The sequence below is a fragment of the Lycorma delicatula genome, chromosome 5 (assembly GCF_047948215.1).
Source record: "Lycorma delicatula isolate Av1 chromosome 5, ASM4794821v1, whole genome shotgun sequence".
Classification (NCBI taxonomy): domain Eukaryota; kingdom Metazoa; phylum Arthropoda; class Insecta; order Hemiptera; family Fulgoridae; genus Lycorma; species Lycorma delicatula.
Genome location: NC_134459.1, coordinates 169,575,654 through 169,592,957, shown reverse-complemented (window position 1 = coordinate 169,592,957; position 17,304 = coordinate 169,575,654). Strand labels below are relative to the sequence as shown.

Below are 17,304 nucleotides of genomic sequence, written 5' to 3'. Positions count from 1 at the left end.
GAAAAAAGAAAAAAGATTAATTCCTGCAACTTTGAATGTTATTTCATACACTTACTCTTAAGGAATATTAATGTTATTTATTATTAAGTGAATTACTGTAAAGATATTCAAGTTTATTTGTTAGAATAGTTTTTTAAAATATAAAATATTTATTATATTGATTATTAATTCTGAATATCAAAACAAAATTCGTTAGAAATCTGAAATCAAGTGAGCAAAAATACTGAAATACAAATAAAAAAATCTATATTAGAAATTTTTGATAATTTTTACTTTCTTATAACCAAATAAAATTGCTTATAATATAAATTGTCTCGTAATTGACTTTAAGATCTATTGACTCAAAATATAAAAAAATAGACTAACTCAAAAGTTTGTTGTAATAAAATATTTGATTATTAATATATATTAAAATAATGCAGTAGCATTTACCCACTAAACCTGTTAGTTTTTCAGATTTTTATTAGACATTTTATTTTGAATTATAATATTAGGTTATGAAGGAAATGCCAGTTTTCTTTTATAAATAACTAGAGATAAGTAAAAAAAATTGCAGTTATTAATGGAATGTTTCTACTCTACACAACTATATCATTTGTTTTGTTATATTTTTGTTCCTTGTCAATTAACAATATTCAACGCATATGCTAGTTCAGCAGTAAAGAGCGTTTGTTAAAGATTTAATAAAATATTGTTGGGTAATAAAACAGAACAAATTATATTATTTAAGATTGAAAAAAATTCTCATAGTTAACCAACAATTGCAATTTAAAATTTATGAATATTTACATGAAAAGACTACTTACTGTAAATGTATAATGCAAAATGTAGGAAAAATACTAGGGCGTGCTAAAAATTATCTGCACTTTTCATTGTACAAGTTACACAAAGCTAAGGGTTCCACATGTACTTCATTTTCCTACATTGTCACCTCCCTTGTCAATGTTTTTGGGCCATTGGTCCACAAACTTGTGTGTTCCTTTCAAGAAGAAGGTTTTTGGTTGGTAGTTAAGCCATTTTTGCACTGCTTCCTCATATCTTAGTCTGAGGAAAATTGACAACCTCGCAAAGCATCCTTGAGCGGCCTAAACAAATGAAAGTAAGAGGGAGCAAGATCTACGCTCTAGGGAAGGTGTTCCAATACCTTAAAATTCAACTTGCTGGTTTAAACAATCTGGCGAGCCATGTTCAGGCAGGCAATTGACCTCTGCGTTTGTTGCTGGCTTAGCTTGTTTTCCAACATTTCATTGTAATGTGCTGTTGATCAGTCTTCTTTTCCATGAAGTCTTCCGGTATAGGCTCTTTTGCATCCCAAAAGACAGTTATCATAACTTTACCCATCGATGGCTCAATCTTGAATTTTTCTTTGAGAGAAATCCATACTCTGGGGGTTTGATTCTGACTCATAGTGATGAACACATTTCATCACAGGTGACTATTCTGCTGCCAAAAAAATATGTCTTTCACCTTTCCTTGTTGAAGGGGTTGAATAAGTTTTGCAGATTTAAACAGATATGAGCTTGTGCCCTGCACTAAGCTGTACCCATCACACACAGACTTTATGGAAACCAATTTTGTCATGGATGATTTGATGGGCAGAACTGTGACTGATGTTCAATGAAGATACTTCCTCATTGATGGTAACTCACCTACTTATCACAACCATCTCTCAAGCTTGCTGAATCTTTTTCACGGAGGAGGTTGGCAGGCATCCGGCTCCCTCTTCATGCATCAAACTCATCCGGCCACTTTTAAACTTCTCAATCCATAAAAAAGTTTTACATGATAAAGCATTGTCCTCATATTGTGATAAGATGAATTTCAGTTTTTTCATCCCCTTAACCACATAAATCATATTACTGCTATTGTTCCTCCATGGTGCAACCTGCTAGTGGAGCAGATATGTTTACTCTGTAATAGCCGGAAGGCAAATAATGCAATGAAGATCAAATTTCACACATTTCACCATAGTTATACCACCTCTAAACACTAGTGCACAGAAAGCAGTATGACAACCTTGAAGGTGTGTTATGGTGAAAGTGCAGATCATTTTTGACTCGTACTTATAGAATGTACACACAGTTTAAATTTAATAGTGAATGTGTGGTAATGAAATTCAAATATCTGGATAAATATCTGCTAGCAGCCAAAGAATTCCATCAGTTATATTAAACATAAGGTATATTGTAAAAATATAATTAGATTATTGTAAAAAAAATCCCTAACAACATATGCATCTTTTAAATAACCCATCTCAGGTTTTAAAATTTAATGTATACTCTTGCTTTGATTGATAGTATTTCACAATCAAGTAGCAAGATCATTCTTCTATCCTAGCCTCAAATTTTACATTTCCTTATTCCTACGGGCCTGAAATCAGCTTTGTTTATTCTTTCCTGGAATAAAAAAGAAATTATAATTTAACATTACTGTCTCGTATAATTGTTCCCATGCATTTGACAAATTTGCTGAGTGTCTTAAGGAGAGGTGTTTTTTAAAATTAAAAACTGAATTATAGTTCAAAGTTCAGAGATGGAAGAAGGATTTTGTATTCTTGAACTACATTAATCTGTCAGTTGCAAATTTACTCCTAAAAAATTTCTTGTTTTACCTCTAAGTTTGTTTATGTTATTATATAATGGAAACTTTGTGTTATTGAAAGGTACCAAGTAATTAGGATTTGAAACCTGCAGGACCTTTTGCTAAAAGATTGTTTAGCCATAGAGGTCAACATTTTAAAATATTTCATTTTTTAATAGAGGTTAGCAAGTATAGCATAGTTGCAAGAATTTATCTTCTAACTGCATAAATGTCAATAGAGTGTTGGAGTTAAATGGGTAAGAAACAAGTTATATATATGTAGACTGAATAATATTACAAACGGCTGTTAAAAAAGGCTACTGTTTGTATGATAATATTTAATTTACTGGAAAAGAATTGTTTATTTCATTAAATACTCTTTTCTTTTTCAGACTCAATGATGATGTTGCTAAACCAATCAAATTAATTAACACTAAAACTTCATTTAAAAAGAAAAACAATCTAAAGGCAACCAGAATGAACAAGGCTATGTAACATTTAAACTTATTAGACAAAAACTACCATGTTCAAAAACATATCAAAAACTACTTATCCATGTTCAAAAACTCCTTACAAAATGAGATTTAAGAACTTTACTGTTAATTTTTTTTCTAATAACATTATACTACTGATAACAATTGCATTAACCACAAAAATGTTTACTAGCAGTATTAGTAAAAAATGAATTATAAAATAAAAATATTAAAATCCACACTTATGAAGTAATATGAAAAAGTTTTACCTGCCTTTATAAAATATAAAACAAAAATTGAGAACTCTAAAAATTAGTGGTCTGCAAAAATTGAGCTATGAGCAGTAGTCTACTTCCAAGTATTAAGCAAGAGATCAGCTTATAATCTAGATGAGGAGAATTTACACCCTAAATAATCAACTTTAACAGGCCATATCCATCTCTTTAGTCAGACCTTCCCGTCCTTGAGAGCAATGTAAAATTTAAAAGATTGAATCACAGATTGTACTTCAATGTTAATAAGATTTTTTATTGTCACTGTTACATAAATGCAAACAGCATTAGTGCATAAACGAAAAGCCAACAATTAACCAGCAATTAATAACTGGATTGTAATATTACTCTTCTGTACTATGATTCACTATTATGCTTGTTTGTAAAAGGATATAAAAATTATCCTTTTTGAGAACTATTTCAGCAGAAACATATCTTAACTTTGTACAGTAATGAAACTAACAAATATTCTTTTAAGCCGATACTCAAGAACTGCAGGATAACTGCAGTATTGTAATATCAAATTTAATAGTTATCATTATAATAACTCAAATTTTAGTTTCCATAGGGCAGTGGCCTAAAAATAGATTTGTTTATTTCTTCCTGTAATAAAAAATAAATTATAATTTAACAAGCTCATGAGATTTACAAGTTTGACTGAATCTGTAAGCACAGAATTTTATACAGGAAGTGTGGGCTTGTAATCTATTGGTGGTTAGCATTGCTGACTGCTTGTGCTAGAGTTTCAGTTTGATTCCCATTATTGATGGAAATTTTCACATTGTAAAAAAAATTGACTGGGATAAAAAAGACTTTGCCTAGAATCGCACATACATAACAGTCAGTAGAGTTTGTTGATTGGGCTGGCAGTCCCAGGTTTGATTCCCAACAAAGATTTGGATTTTCTGGCCAGATAGAAATGGTGTTTTAAAACCAAATTAATTGTTTGATAATATGATGAATATAGTAATTTAATTAAGAAGAAAAGAAAAACAAAAAATATTGTCAAGTTTCTTGTAGGATAACAATCATTGACGATAAAATATTTTAGGTGTGAAGGTTTCCTGAAATTGAAATCATTATGCTGCAGGTATTAGGGACTAGCTGCTCAATAAGTAATTATATTTTTATTTAAATAATTATTAGGAAACCTAATATTGTCCTTGCAAAGGTAGTTGTCATTAAGATTATTGTGTAGCTGTCTTGACGGGAAACAGAGTTTCTGAGTCAGTACAAAGTTAGGCCCTCCTATTATATTGCATGAACGATGTGTTGGATCTTGGCTAGATCTACTCATAGAACTGAAAATTAGGAAGAAACAAAGTCAAGGAAAAGAGTGGGGGTATATTGCAAGGGCAACCACCATCAGAAGAACTATAATGTGAAGCAAACTACCCAACCAAAAAAAAAACCTGGGCAGCGTTTCCATTCTGTTCATGATCCCTTCGGGGACAATTTTATCCTAATAGTGGTACAGTTATGATAAATGTTTTTGCATTGATCAGTTTAAATATAGGCTGCAACAAAAATTATTTTCCTTCAAACAGTAACGTAAATTCTTTCTATGGGTAATATTTTATATCTGATCAACCTTCCATTCAGAATATTACTAAACAATTGTTTTGTTGTAATTATAAACTAGCTGGTTAACCAATCTGGATTTGTATCTTTTTGTTGTGTAATTATAAATCTTCTTGAATTGATAATAATTTTTTATTAAAAAGTTTATTATTTAAAAAACAAAAATTTAATTTATTATTCCAAGGCTATATTTTTCGTCTATAGCATCAGTTCTATGTAAAAAGCTTGACGTTGGTGAATAGTTCTGTTTGATGAAGCTGTGTTTTGGAATTTGTAGTTATTTTTATATTTTAGTAAATTTTACAAAATTCACTTATTAATGATAAAAAAAAACTATTATTACAGCTAACAGAATTGTATAAAAACTAATTAATTCATAATAAAATAAACTCGGTAATCACATTTTACATAAACATTGAAAAAAAGAATTAGAAAAATTGAGTACATTAATTTATCTACTCTGCGTGTTCCAGTCTTTCTTATGGTTGTGACATGTATAAAATGACATACAATATACAAGTAACAGTCCCTCTAAAGATTATTTTCTCTTAGAGTGATGATGTTCATAATAAAACCAGTTCTTGTGGTGAACAGGTGAAGGTACTTCTTGTAGAGCACTGAAAATCATTGGCTTTTGGAGATCTTATCATGGTGATATAAAACAGTGTATTTTGGTCTGTGATAAAGGCAACAGAAACCACTTCACTTCTCGCTTGCTTTTCCTAGTAAACCTAGTTTGTTATTTATGGGAGTGCATCTGCAATTTTTTTTTTTTGAGTAGCTTGTTTTAATCCTCCTACAACCGTTAAAAATTATAGCATGTGTTATAAGTTTAATGATTTTGAAAATAATAATTTTAAAGTAAAAAAAAAATATAATTTAGAATATTAATTACCAGTAAAATTATAATATTAAATACTATTTTTTACATTTGTTTCATTGTTTGTGTTAGAATCATAATAGGAAAATAATTTTTAATGCTATTTTCATATCTTCAAATTTATAAAATTATTAGAAGAGTGCAGATTAAAATAGTAAAGAAGAAAACCATCAAAGTTATTATTAATCATTATCTTATTTGTTTATTTATTTTAAGATAATGACAACTAATTGAACCCAGTTAATGTTATTTTTTTAACGTTAACCAGTTTGTGTGACACACTTGACCATCAGGATTCAGACCCAGAACCTCCTTAAATGAAAGGCATCATTCCATTACTATGGTGAGTGCAATGGTGTCAAAACCTATTTTCACAATTTGTTTCCCATTTTCCTAGAATGGCCTGAATATTATGAGTATACCTTTCTTACATGTTAGTTAAATAAAGACTATACTACCATTATTTTATTTATTTTTATGTAATACCAGATTACAGAATAACCCAATTGTTACGTGATATCAACAGTAGAGATGCTAAGGTATCTGTATCCAATCTGGCACGTAAGTGTAAGTATGTAGTCCTGAACAGACTCAGGCCAACCATTCTTGAGATGTGCGGCTAATTGAACTCCAACCACCAAAGTTCACGTATTTGGATCTAGTATCCAAATCTGTATAGAAGCAACTACCTTCACTACGATTTGAACCTTAGAACTCTCGATTTTAAAATCACAGATTTATGATGGAGTTCACTGCTAGACTAACCTTGGTTGGTCTATTATTACTTTAAATGTCACTGCTAGACTGACTGGGTTGATATATTGTTTCTTTAAATATTACTTTTCATCCTTATTTTAACTTGGATGGACCAGTCCCATTTTTTATTTTTTATAAATGATAATTTTTATATTTTCTTATACCTTGTTAAATTGTACTTCAAAAAAATGATTTTGTTATTTATTTCAGATCAGATTGCAGTGATGATGATAATGATGATGATACTGCAAACAAAGATTGCAGTAAGAACTCAGAAACCAAAGGTTTATTAACTTTATTATTTTAATAAAAACTTTGAATACTACTTAATATTTATAAATTATAAGAATTTTAAAATGTAGTTTTGCACGAAGCAAAACCAAACAGTTTTAAATTAAGTTTACCATGAATAAATTTCCAAAATTCAACTAAATGTGTATAATTATACATAGATCTATGTTATTTATTTTAAATTATTTATACGTTTTTATTATAAATCTGTATAATTATAAAAAGCAACAAAATGTAAAAGTTAGATGAATTTCTGGCAGTTTGTTACAGGAGAAAGGTCACTTTCAGCAGTTGTGTACTAGTACATTTAAAAAATATTTTTAGGGACTAAAATGAAGGTGGGAGTTCTGGTTATTTCTATTAATTTTTAAATTCTGCCATTAATTTTTGAGGGGAAAATTTGTGTGTGTGTGTGTGTGTGAGTGTGCATGTGCGTGCACGCATGTAATGTCACTATTCTTGTTTAATTTATCATTAATAATATTTAATTAATATTTTTTTAATTCGTTTTCCTATTTTAGAATCAGAGGGTCAAACTCCAAGAAAACAGAGAAACTCTCAAGATGTTGGAGGTGCTAGGAAAAAAGATGGGTCAGGTAAGAAATAGCAGCGTGAAAGTATGGATGATAAAAGAGAAGCTCGTTGAAACTTGTATCACTTGATGGAAAAAAATTTACCATACCGTGTACTTATCATCTTTGTGTGTCATATTACAAGTTGGAATTTACTTTAAGAAACTGCAGGAATTAAGTTAAAAACTATACTGTTCTTAACATGTTTTGCTGATAATACAATTTCAGTGTCCTATAACTTAAATTCATTCACAATCTTTGCTGTTCACAGAGTGCCTGTGATCCTTCCGAAGACATTTACACTTAACACAAGTCAGACCCTCACTTTTTTGGAGGCTGCTCACAGAAGTAAAGCCAAAATGTATTTGAAATACTTTCCTGGTGTCGGGAAGTGGTGATCCCATCACCCAGCACATTGCAGCTACGTGCATCAAGCAGCACCATTAACATGACTTGTTCTTACTTAATTTCTTAATTATTTTTTATATTAAAGGAGGAATATTCCAAATTGCAGTTAAATTTTTTTCATTGGTGAAATTTTAACAAAAAAGGTTAATTTAGGTAATTAATTGGTTTTAAATGGAATTTGAAGACTGTGTAGTGACCAATAGTTAATAAACTTACACCCAGAAATAAGTTGGTTGAGAAGAGATAAATGATGTTTATCATGTGTTTTGCGATGTGTGTAAAAAACATTTTGGACTGGGCAATATGGATCGAAAGCAGTAACTTTGTTCTATAAAGGAAAACAGCATAATGAAATTATTAAAATAATGAATTCAGCTATTTTATCTCTCAATGGTATTCCAACTCAGCAGACTAAAACTTTGATCAACAGTTGTGAGAACGATGGTTGTGATACATATGTGTGTTCATTGCCCGGATTTTCTGGTCAGAGTAATAGCATTTCAGCTGCAAATGATACATTTGAATCATCAGCTTCATTTATGCAAAATGACAACATAATTACTTGTTTTAAACAATGTTTTTAAGGTGGAGATTATGTGGGTTCTCAGTGTTGTACAAATAAGTTATACTAGCTTTAACAAGTAGACCAGATGCTGCAAATGATGATAGTAAAGAATTGAGAGGTAGAAGAATTTGAATAAATTTTTTTTCATTTATTTTAGCAAAAAATCCAAAATATGTAAACCTGTGAGAAACTGTAAACAATTTTTCACGTGGAAACTTAAAAGTCAGAAATGGCTTTTCCATTAACAAATCTTGTCTTGTAGAAAATTTTCACAAAGAGACAGTAATTTATCGATGCAAAGTTTTTATGCAATTGTAGATGCTGGGGTCAAGAAGAGTTTGAATGCTAGGGTGTGGGTTAAAAAAACAAACATTAATTTACTTTTTTGTTCATGTTTCAGGTATTGATTCAAATAAAAAGAAAACAAATAAAAATGATAACGCTGGAAAACAGGCAACCACCCCTGGTGCCAGCAATTCAAAAAGTGGGTTAAGTTTGTTCATCGGTGATAAGTTCCCAACTCTTAAAGATATTGAAACTGGAAAATTATCAGTATGTATTTTTACAGTTATTTTTTTAAATTAAGATAGTTTTTTCAATACCTTATTAAACAAATAAGTATTGCATTTATATTTATATATAAAATTATAGAAGCGTAAAATCTACCGCTAGTTTTAAATATACTATTGTTAAATATAACAAATTTGAATAATGCTCTGTAGTGATAAGCGACTTCAGTTCTCAATGGAAGTAGTTTTGACATTGATATTTTTAATGCAGTATGTGCTGTCGTACCATCTATAGCCACAGCAGCTTTACCGGTATATGCACAAGCTATATACACATTACAATATCCATCAGTGTTCGTAAATCTATTATATATTTCCATTATAAGTTTAATCACAAACGTTTTTCCACAGCCAGCAGGTCCTGTGAAACATATTTGCAATGGACTTTCAGGATTCGATAACAAATGGTATATGGTGTGCGAAAGAAGTTCTGCCATGCGCATTAAATTACAGAAATCTTCATGGGACGACATTTAACAATAGGTCCAAGTTTATTAAGCATTGCTATACGTAGATCTTTTTTTATATCTGAGTTTGGATTGTTGTATAATTGTTCAAAAGGATTTGTTTCTGGAAGTCTGTTTGCGATATTTTGTATTTCTTCTTCATCACATGGAGTTTCTTCGCGGCATAATTCACGACAAATTATAGAAATAACTGAAGTCACAAAAGAAAATGATAATAATAAAAAATTGGACATTTTAGAAAAATATATATAAATATAGACAGAAATTCAGCTTAATCAATCTGCAGACAGAGTTTGATAATGGTTCTCTTATCAAAACTGCTATAGATAGCACGTTTTTTAATATTAGGTAAAGTTTATATTGCGTTAGTACAGAGTTGTATTTAGTGGCTGGCCACAAACATGTTTATAAAACAATGTTTTAATGTTTTTTAAAGTTTGTAAAGATTATTAAGGTTTTTAATTAATTATTATTTGACTGCATATATTATGTCACATATGTAATAATATTATGTTTAGTGTTTTATTAATGTTTTAATGTGTAATTAATTTTTAATTTTAATCAACTGATGAGGTATTTCCTCGAAAGCACTTTTGATATATAGAAAAGAAAAAAATATAATGTGATAAGGTAAAAGCTCTTATTTATTCTGTATTTTGTTGGATTGTGCTGAATTTTGTTTATGCAATTCAGAGGATGATGGTCAAAAAAAATATTTATTTTACTAAATTATTATATCTATGTATACTTGATGATCTCTATCTATATATCACGGAACAATAATCTCAATACACCAGTTCTAAATTTCAAACAGTTGCCCATCTCCCGCCTGCGGAGGAGGCTTTACAGCCTTGTGATGGAAGCATGGCAGCAAGAATGGCACACGACAACTAAGGGAACCGTGTGGGAGTTCCTTGATGCGGTTGCTTTGTTTGACCGACATCAGTAGTTTGCCTAAGGGAAAAGGCTCCTACCATGCTGCTGTAGGAAGCTAACCAAGAATTGTGGCTGGCTACCAGCCAGATTAAGGCTCCAAGCGTTTTAATGGTGGACAGGTACTTGCTGGCACTCAGCGGCCTAGGCGTGGCAGCAAATTGCTGTCATTGATGAAATAAATTTAATTATTGATTAGTCATATATGTTTTAGCAGTTGACGGGGTGCGCCTACCTGTTTTAGTGATATATGACAAGCGGGTAGTGGGACATACAAGTGAGTGGTATGATACCATGCATATTCCGCTCACGCTTTTAGGTTAGCTATAGGAGCTAGTTAGGACACTGGTCGCTAAACTGTTTTGAGGCTCGGTAGCCGTTTGTGGCACAGACATTCAGTCTTATGCTTTAGGGTGACCGAATGGGGTGTGGTGGCGGAAGAAATGCCAAGCAAACCAACCAATCTATATATATACACACACATACATATACCCATATCCATGTACATATACATATATTGAACTAAAAATTTAATTTTGTAGTTCAAATAATCCTACAGTTTATTTACGTACTCATTCATCTGTATGGAAAAAATATTGCAATCAAAACATTTTATGTTGAAATCTGGTTGGTGTATTCAAGAACATATGCATTTGAATACATAATATCATTGTGACTGAGGTTTATTTTCTTTATAATGTGAATAAATTATAGTAATAGCATTCTGATTACAGTGTTTCCTGTGTATACCATTATTTAATTGTATTGTAATCACATGTTATACTACTGATAACTGCTGAACATTGATTTATACCTATGTAGAAGTGTAGTGTAATTTTTTATTCTACCCTGTTGGATGTTCTCTATAAATAGAAAATTTAACAAATTCATTGAGTGGATATGTTAAAAAATAGTTATTTCGGCTTATGGTATAAAAATTAAAAACATACTACCATAAGTGTGAAATTTTAATATCATTCTTAACAAGTCATTTTGCAGGATAGGCAAAAAATGTTACAAATAGGAAATTATTACTACCAATAATAGTAAAAATAAATTTTACAAAATTTTAAATGCAGTATTTGATTTTTCACAAATTAATGGAATCTGCTACTGTTCCATGTATCAGTCATTTAAATTTCTTTTTAACGATGAAGACATAATGACCAAACTAGTTTCTAAGACATAATGATGAGTACTAGTTGGAAATAATCCATTTCATAATTTAGCTTTGATTGAATTAATGCAAGATAGACATGTCTTAACACATAAGTAAAAACATAAAAACAACAAATAAAAAAAATAAGTTTATAAGAGAAAAATCAAGATTAATTTATTTCCAGAAAATGTTAATTTATTAGTTTATTTCCAGAAAATGTTATCAATCAGCAATATATTTTACACATTTTTTCTTCTCCATGTGTCACATGGTTCGAATTAACCCTTGTGATTATTATAATTACTACTTTTCTTGTGCTTTCTTCATGGTCCCTATATAAATGTGTATATTTTCTCTATTTTAATAAATAGCAACAGCAGTATTAATAAATGTAGCATGTAACGGAGTTGTAAAATAGAATTAACTAATCGATAGACACTCTGGTGGTCCAAATTTTTAAACGATAACCTTTTAAGAAATAAAATGTAGTTTAATATCATTGTTGCTAAAAATAATATATCTTTAAAAAGGAAAAGAATATATAGTAAGTCAATATACAAGGTGCTATCCAAACATTCCCAAAATTGTATTATGTGCACAAACGAGTGCTAGTACAACCAAACATTACCAATGTTTGGTTTACATTACCATTAGCAATGTAAATACATCCTTTATTGGTCAATATGCTTAGCAATTTTAATCTAAGAGGACGTGATTGTGATAGTTTTCCACTGTAAAACTTGCTTGTGATTGGGATTTTACATTGATCAATCTGAGTGAACAGCATATGTATCAAGTTCTATTGTAAACTTGGCAAAACAGCTGCAGAAACAAAAAAAAAAATGTTTTTGCAAGCATTCGGTTACAATGCTTGGGGTCAGATACAAAAGTATAATCGGTTTACTTTTTGAAAACAGTCAAGATCACATGTTGATGAACATTCAAGATACTGACTTTACAACAGAAAATGTTAGAGCTGCTGTCAGAATGTGTTTGTGGCAAACCATTGATAATATCTGTAATATCATGTGATAATCATGTGCGCATGACAAGCAGTTTTTTCACAAGAATTGAACGTAGAAGAATTGCTGTAAAGTTTATGCCACAATTGTTGAGCGATGAATAGAAACTGCGTCGCATAAATTGTCTGCAGTAAACTGAAAAAAACTACTTTAAACTGACCCGTATTTCCTTCCTAAGCCATTATAGATGATGAAAGTTGGGTTTATGAATATGACCCTGAAATTAAATAGCATTCATCCCAGTAGAAGTCCCTACCTTAACTTTTTCGCAAAGATAGACTGTCAGATCAAGATCAACATCGAATCCTTATTCATTTTGTTTCCTTGATACTGATGGGATTATTCAGAAGGAGTTTGAACCTCCTGAACAAATGATTTATGGAGAATTTTTTCAGGCTGTGCTAAGGCAAATGAGTAAGGTAGCATGTGAGAAGGAAATGCCCAGAGGAAGGGTGGGTCTTCCATCACGACAATATGACATTGTCTGTTATTATTTTCATCATGCAGTAGTTTTTAGTGAAAGATAAAATACCAGTTGTTCCTCATCCGCCGTACTCGTCCAACTTGGTTTCATTTTTCTTCTTTCTGTTTGCAAAGTTGAAAATGAAGTTGAAGAATGAAGATTTGGCACGGTATCAAAGATTCAAGTAGAACAGTCGTCATTGTAGTATTTAAAACCAACTAATTATAGTTCTATTTATATTCCTTAACACTGAATCTATTTTTTTTTCCAGTTGACGCAAAACGTAAAAAACATTATTATGGTTGCAAAACTTGATGATGGTAAGCCAGTTACCGAAGTTCCAGAAACTGTACAAGATATGATTTTATTTAATATGAATTATCCTGATGCAAGGATTGTTGTCACAGAGTAATTTGTCTGTGTATAACTTAAACATAAGAAGTTGCAGTATAACATTGTTATAATTTAAATTTGTTTTTATTTTTATTAATTTTTATATTCAGACAATTGTCTTGTCTGGTTTGATGTATTGCATTTTTTTATACTTCGCTATTTTCTTTTTGATCTTTGTTAATCTTTTAATTCATTACATCTTGCGGGCTTATGTGTTAGCATATTAGAATAGAGAATATATTTTTCTGTGAAATGGAGTGAACAAATTCATTCTTATTGTTAATCAGAATGTCCATTGTACGTAGAAGTTGTACAATCCACTATTATATATTAGTGTTATTTTAATTTTTATGTTTATTTAAAGCAATAGTTTTTGTGTTTGGATTATATTTTATACACTGCAGTACATTTAAAACAAAATATCAACTAATTTTTCGTGCCTGTAAGTTACTTTTTTTTACATTATATGTTAGAAGGAAAATTAGAAAATATTGGTAAAAATGAAAAAAAAACTCAGTAATATTAGAGAAAGAAGTTTAAAAAATATATATAAGATGTATTATTAAATTGAAACTTTTGTTTAATTGCATCAAGTGGATGAATAATTTGTAATTGTTCATAAGACCCTATAATTTTTCATTTGATGATACGACCTGCAGATCTTCATTTTTTTGTAAATAAATTTTGTTGGGTGACAACTAAACCTTTAATAATATAATTAAATGCATGATAAAACAGTTGTCAACTATGTAATTAACTCTTGATTGATTGTATTAGTCTTTCATCTAGAGATCTCAGGTTTGAATCCCAGTCAAGCATGGCATTTTTCACACACTACACAATTCATTTATCATTTAGTAACTGTTAAAGGGTATAAGCCTGTTATTACTATGCAAATTTTCTTGTCTTCAGTCATTTGACTGGTTTTGATGTAGCTCTCCAAGATTCCCTATCTAGTGCCAGTCGTTTCATTTCTGTATACCCCCTACTTCCCTAACAATTTGTTTAACTTATTCCAACTGTTGCCTGCCTGCACAATTTTTTCCATCTACCTGTCCCTCCAATCAAAGCGACTATTCCAGGATGCCTTAAGTGACCTTTTTAAGTCTTGTCTTTTCTTTTAGCTATAGTTTTCCAAATGCTTCTTTCTTCACCGATTTGCCACAACATCTCTTCATTTGTCACTTTATCTACCCATCTGATTTTTAACATCTCCTATAGCACCATATTTCAGAAGCTTCTAATATTTTCTTCTCGGGTACTCCAATTATCCAAGTTTTACTTGCATATAAAGCTATGCTCCAAACATTTACTTTTCTTTTCTTTTCCTGATGTGTAAATTAATTTTTGATGTAAGCAAATTATATTTCTGATTGAAAGCTCGTTTCGCCTGTGCTATTCAGAATTTTATATTGCTACTGTTTCGTCCATCTTCTTTGTTATTTGGGAAGCAGTAATTCTGCTTCCCAAATAACAAAATTCTTCTACCTCCGTAGTATTTTAACGTAGTAATTCTTGCATAGGACTTCATCCATGCCACTCATTGTTTCTTCAAATCTTACTCTCGGCTAGAATTACTATATCATCAGCAAATTGTAGCATCTTTATCTTTTCACCTTGCACTGTTACTTCAGATCTAAACTATTCTTTAACATCATTAACTGCTAGTTCTATGTAAAGATTAAAAAGTAACATGGATAGGGAACGTCCTTGACTCCCTTTTTTATTACTGCTTCTTTCTTATGCTCTTCGATTATTACTGTTGCAGTTTGGTCACCAGAAAAATGAAAAATAATCTACAAGTCGGAATGAGGATTGTTAGAAGCCTATGCAAATAAATGATAAAAATGAATAAATGTTTGGAGATTTTAATGTAACAACTGTGAAAACATAATTATTCAAATATAATATTTTACATAATAAATATTTAAAATTTTAATTCTCTACTGTATAATCAAATAAAATTCATTAATTTTTAATAATAATCGCTAATTCAATATTATAGTAGTCATATAATAATTTTCTTTGCATTAAAACGTAAGAAACGTAATGCGCACAAGAAAATAAACTGAATGTTAAGCAAAATATTTCTCAAACACTTACGTGCATCAGATGAAAATACCTTGTAACTAACATGAAGACCTGTTAAGGCTTTTTGTCTGATTTGCATTAAAAAAATTATAGTAATACTTTTTTGTAGTAAAATAACAGAAATGCTTATTAAAAATAATAAAGGCAGTAGTAGTGAATATATATTTATTTTTGAGCTTCTTTCGATATAGCCTGCTGTAATATTTTAAAACAATTTTTTAAAGTACATGAAAATATGTACAAATAGGAATGTTTTATTTTAGATTTTGTTTAACTCAAAACAAATTGGTATTTTAATGAAAAATAAAGTCGATCAAAATAAATTATTATAGATTTATTACTGATATAATTTACTATGATATTTACTAATTTTACACAAAATTCTGATAACATGAAGTACAAACTATATTCCAGTGCAGGTCCTAAAATCGTATTGAAAATTTTCCTAGCGCCCTTTGTATACATATATATATATATATATATATATATATATATTTAATATTGTATGAAATACAAACTATAAAACAGTAATTACATAAGTTTAACATATAAATTTTGAAGAATCAATTTTTTTCACGCATCCCACATTTTCAAGTTATTTAATTCTATAATTACCTTATATATAATTCTATTAAAAATTTATTTTTAGTTCTCTGTTTTAAAAATTTTTGAATATATAATGAACGCATATGCAGATTTTGCTGTCCAGTAGTATTATCCTTTGTTTTATGGACATTATTGCCAACTGTTAGATTGTAATTTTATTATGGTTTTAATTGAATCATCATCTTTGAATTTGATGATGTTGACCATTGTGGTGTTATTAACACAGTGGTCAGTATGTTAATGAATTATTTGAATTTAAAAAAAAAGAAGTAGAGTATGGTATAAATATATTTATACATGTAGGGAAATTGTATCAAATGTTAATTCAATGAACTATGGCAACTTCTGTTGTTATTAAAGTAATATTTTTATACAGTTATAAGTTAATATTCTTATATAATATATATAAAACAACCTTTACTGTTAAATTATTAATTGTGATAAGGTTAAATGTTTTTAACAGAAAGATGTTACAAATGATCTTCTTCCTTAGCAGGTCATACGTATAATTATTTATATTAAGCATTTGAAAAAACATATATAAGGCACATTCATAAAGTAAGGGTCGTTAGTTCATAAAAAAAATTAACTTTGAGAAAAGGTTTTTACTTAGTTTTTGTTTACTACATATTTACTTCTCTTTTCCACATAATCACCATACAGTTCTAAACACTTCATAATGCTGCACCAGTTTTTTTAACCCCTCTGCATAGAAGTTTGCTGGCTGGTAATTGAACCAGTTGACAACATTATTCTAAGTTCCTCGTTTTCAAACCGTTGTCCACCAAGCCACTTTTTCAAATGCAAGAAGAGGAAGTAGTTGCTAGGTAAAAGGTCGGGACTATATGGAGGGTGGTCAAAAAGTTCCCAACAAAAATCTTGATCTTCTTTTTGGTTAAGGCAGTGGTGTGAGGGTGTGCGTTGTCTTGAAGAAGGATTACGCCAGACGACTGTTTCTTATGTCATTGATCTTGGATCGCATGTTTCAGTTTGGTGAGCGTTTTGCAATTCACATCAGCTGTAATTGTTGATCCACGTTCTGTGAAATCAACCAAAATGATGCCCTTTTTGTTTCAAAAACTTCTAGCCAACATTTTTTAACTCAATTATGGAGATTGCTTAAATTTCTTCAGCCCTTTTTCTTTCAAAAACTTCTAGCCAACATTTTTTAACTCAATTATGGAGATTGCTTAAATTTCTTCAGTTTTGGAAAACTTAAATGG

The 17,304-nt window shown here is 30.0% G+C and overlaps 1 protein-coding gene across 2 annotated transcripts in view; it reads left to right on the top strand.

The window, feature by feature from the left end:
* LOC142325577 (uncharacterized) overlaps positions 1-15,934 on the top strand; it is a 28,060-nt gene extending 12,126 nt beyond the window's left edge. The window contains exons 3-6 of one of the 2 annotated variants that reach the window (XM_075367488.1): positions 6,753-6,826; positions 7,355-7,429; positions 8,779-8,930; positions 15,153-15,934. In XM_075367488.1, the coding sequence (XP_075223603.1) occupies positions 6,753-6,826; positions 7,355-7,429; positions 8,779-8,930; positions 15,153-15,179 (328 nt within the window). In that variant the 3' untranslated portion in view covers positions 15,180-15,934. The other variant, XM_075367487.1, reaches the window with a different exon arrangement.
* Positions 15,935-17,304: the final 1,370 nt, after the last annotated feature.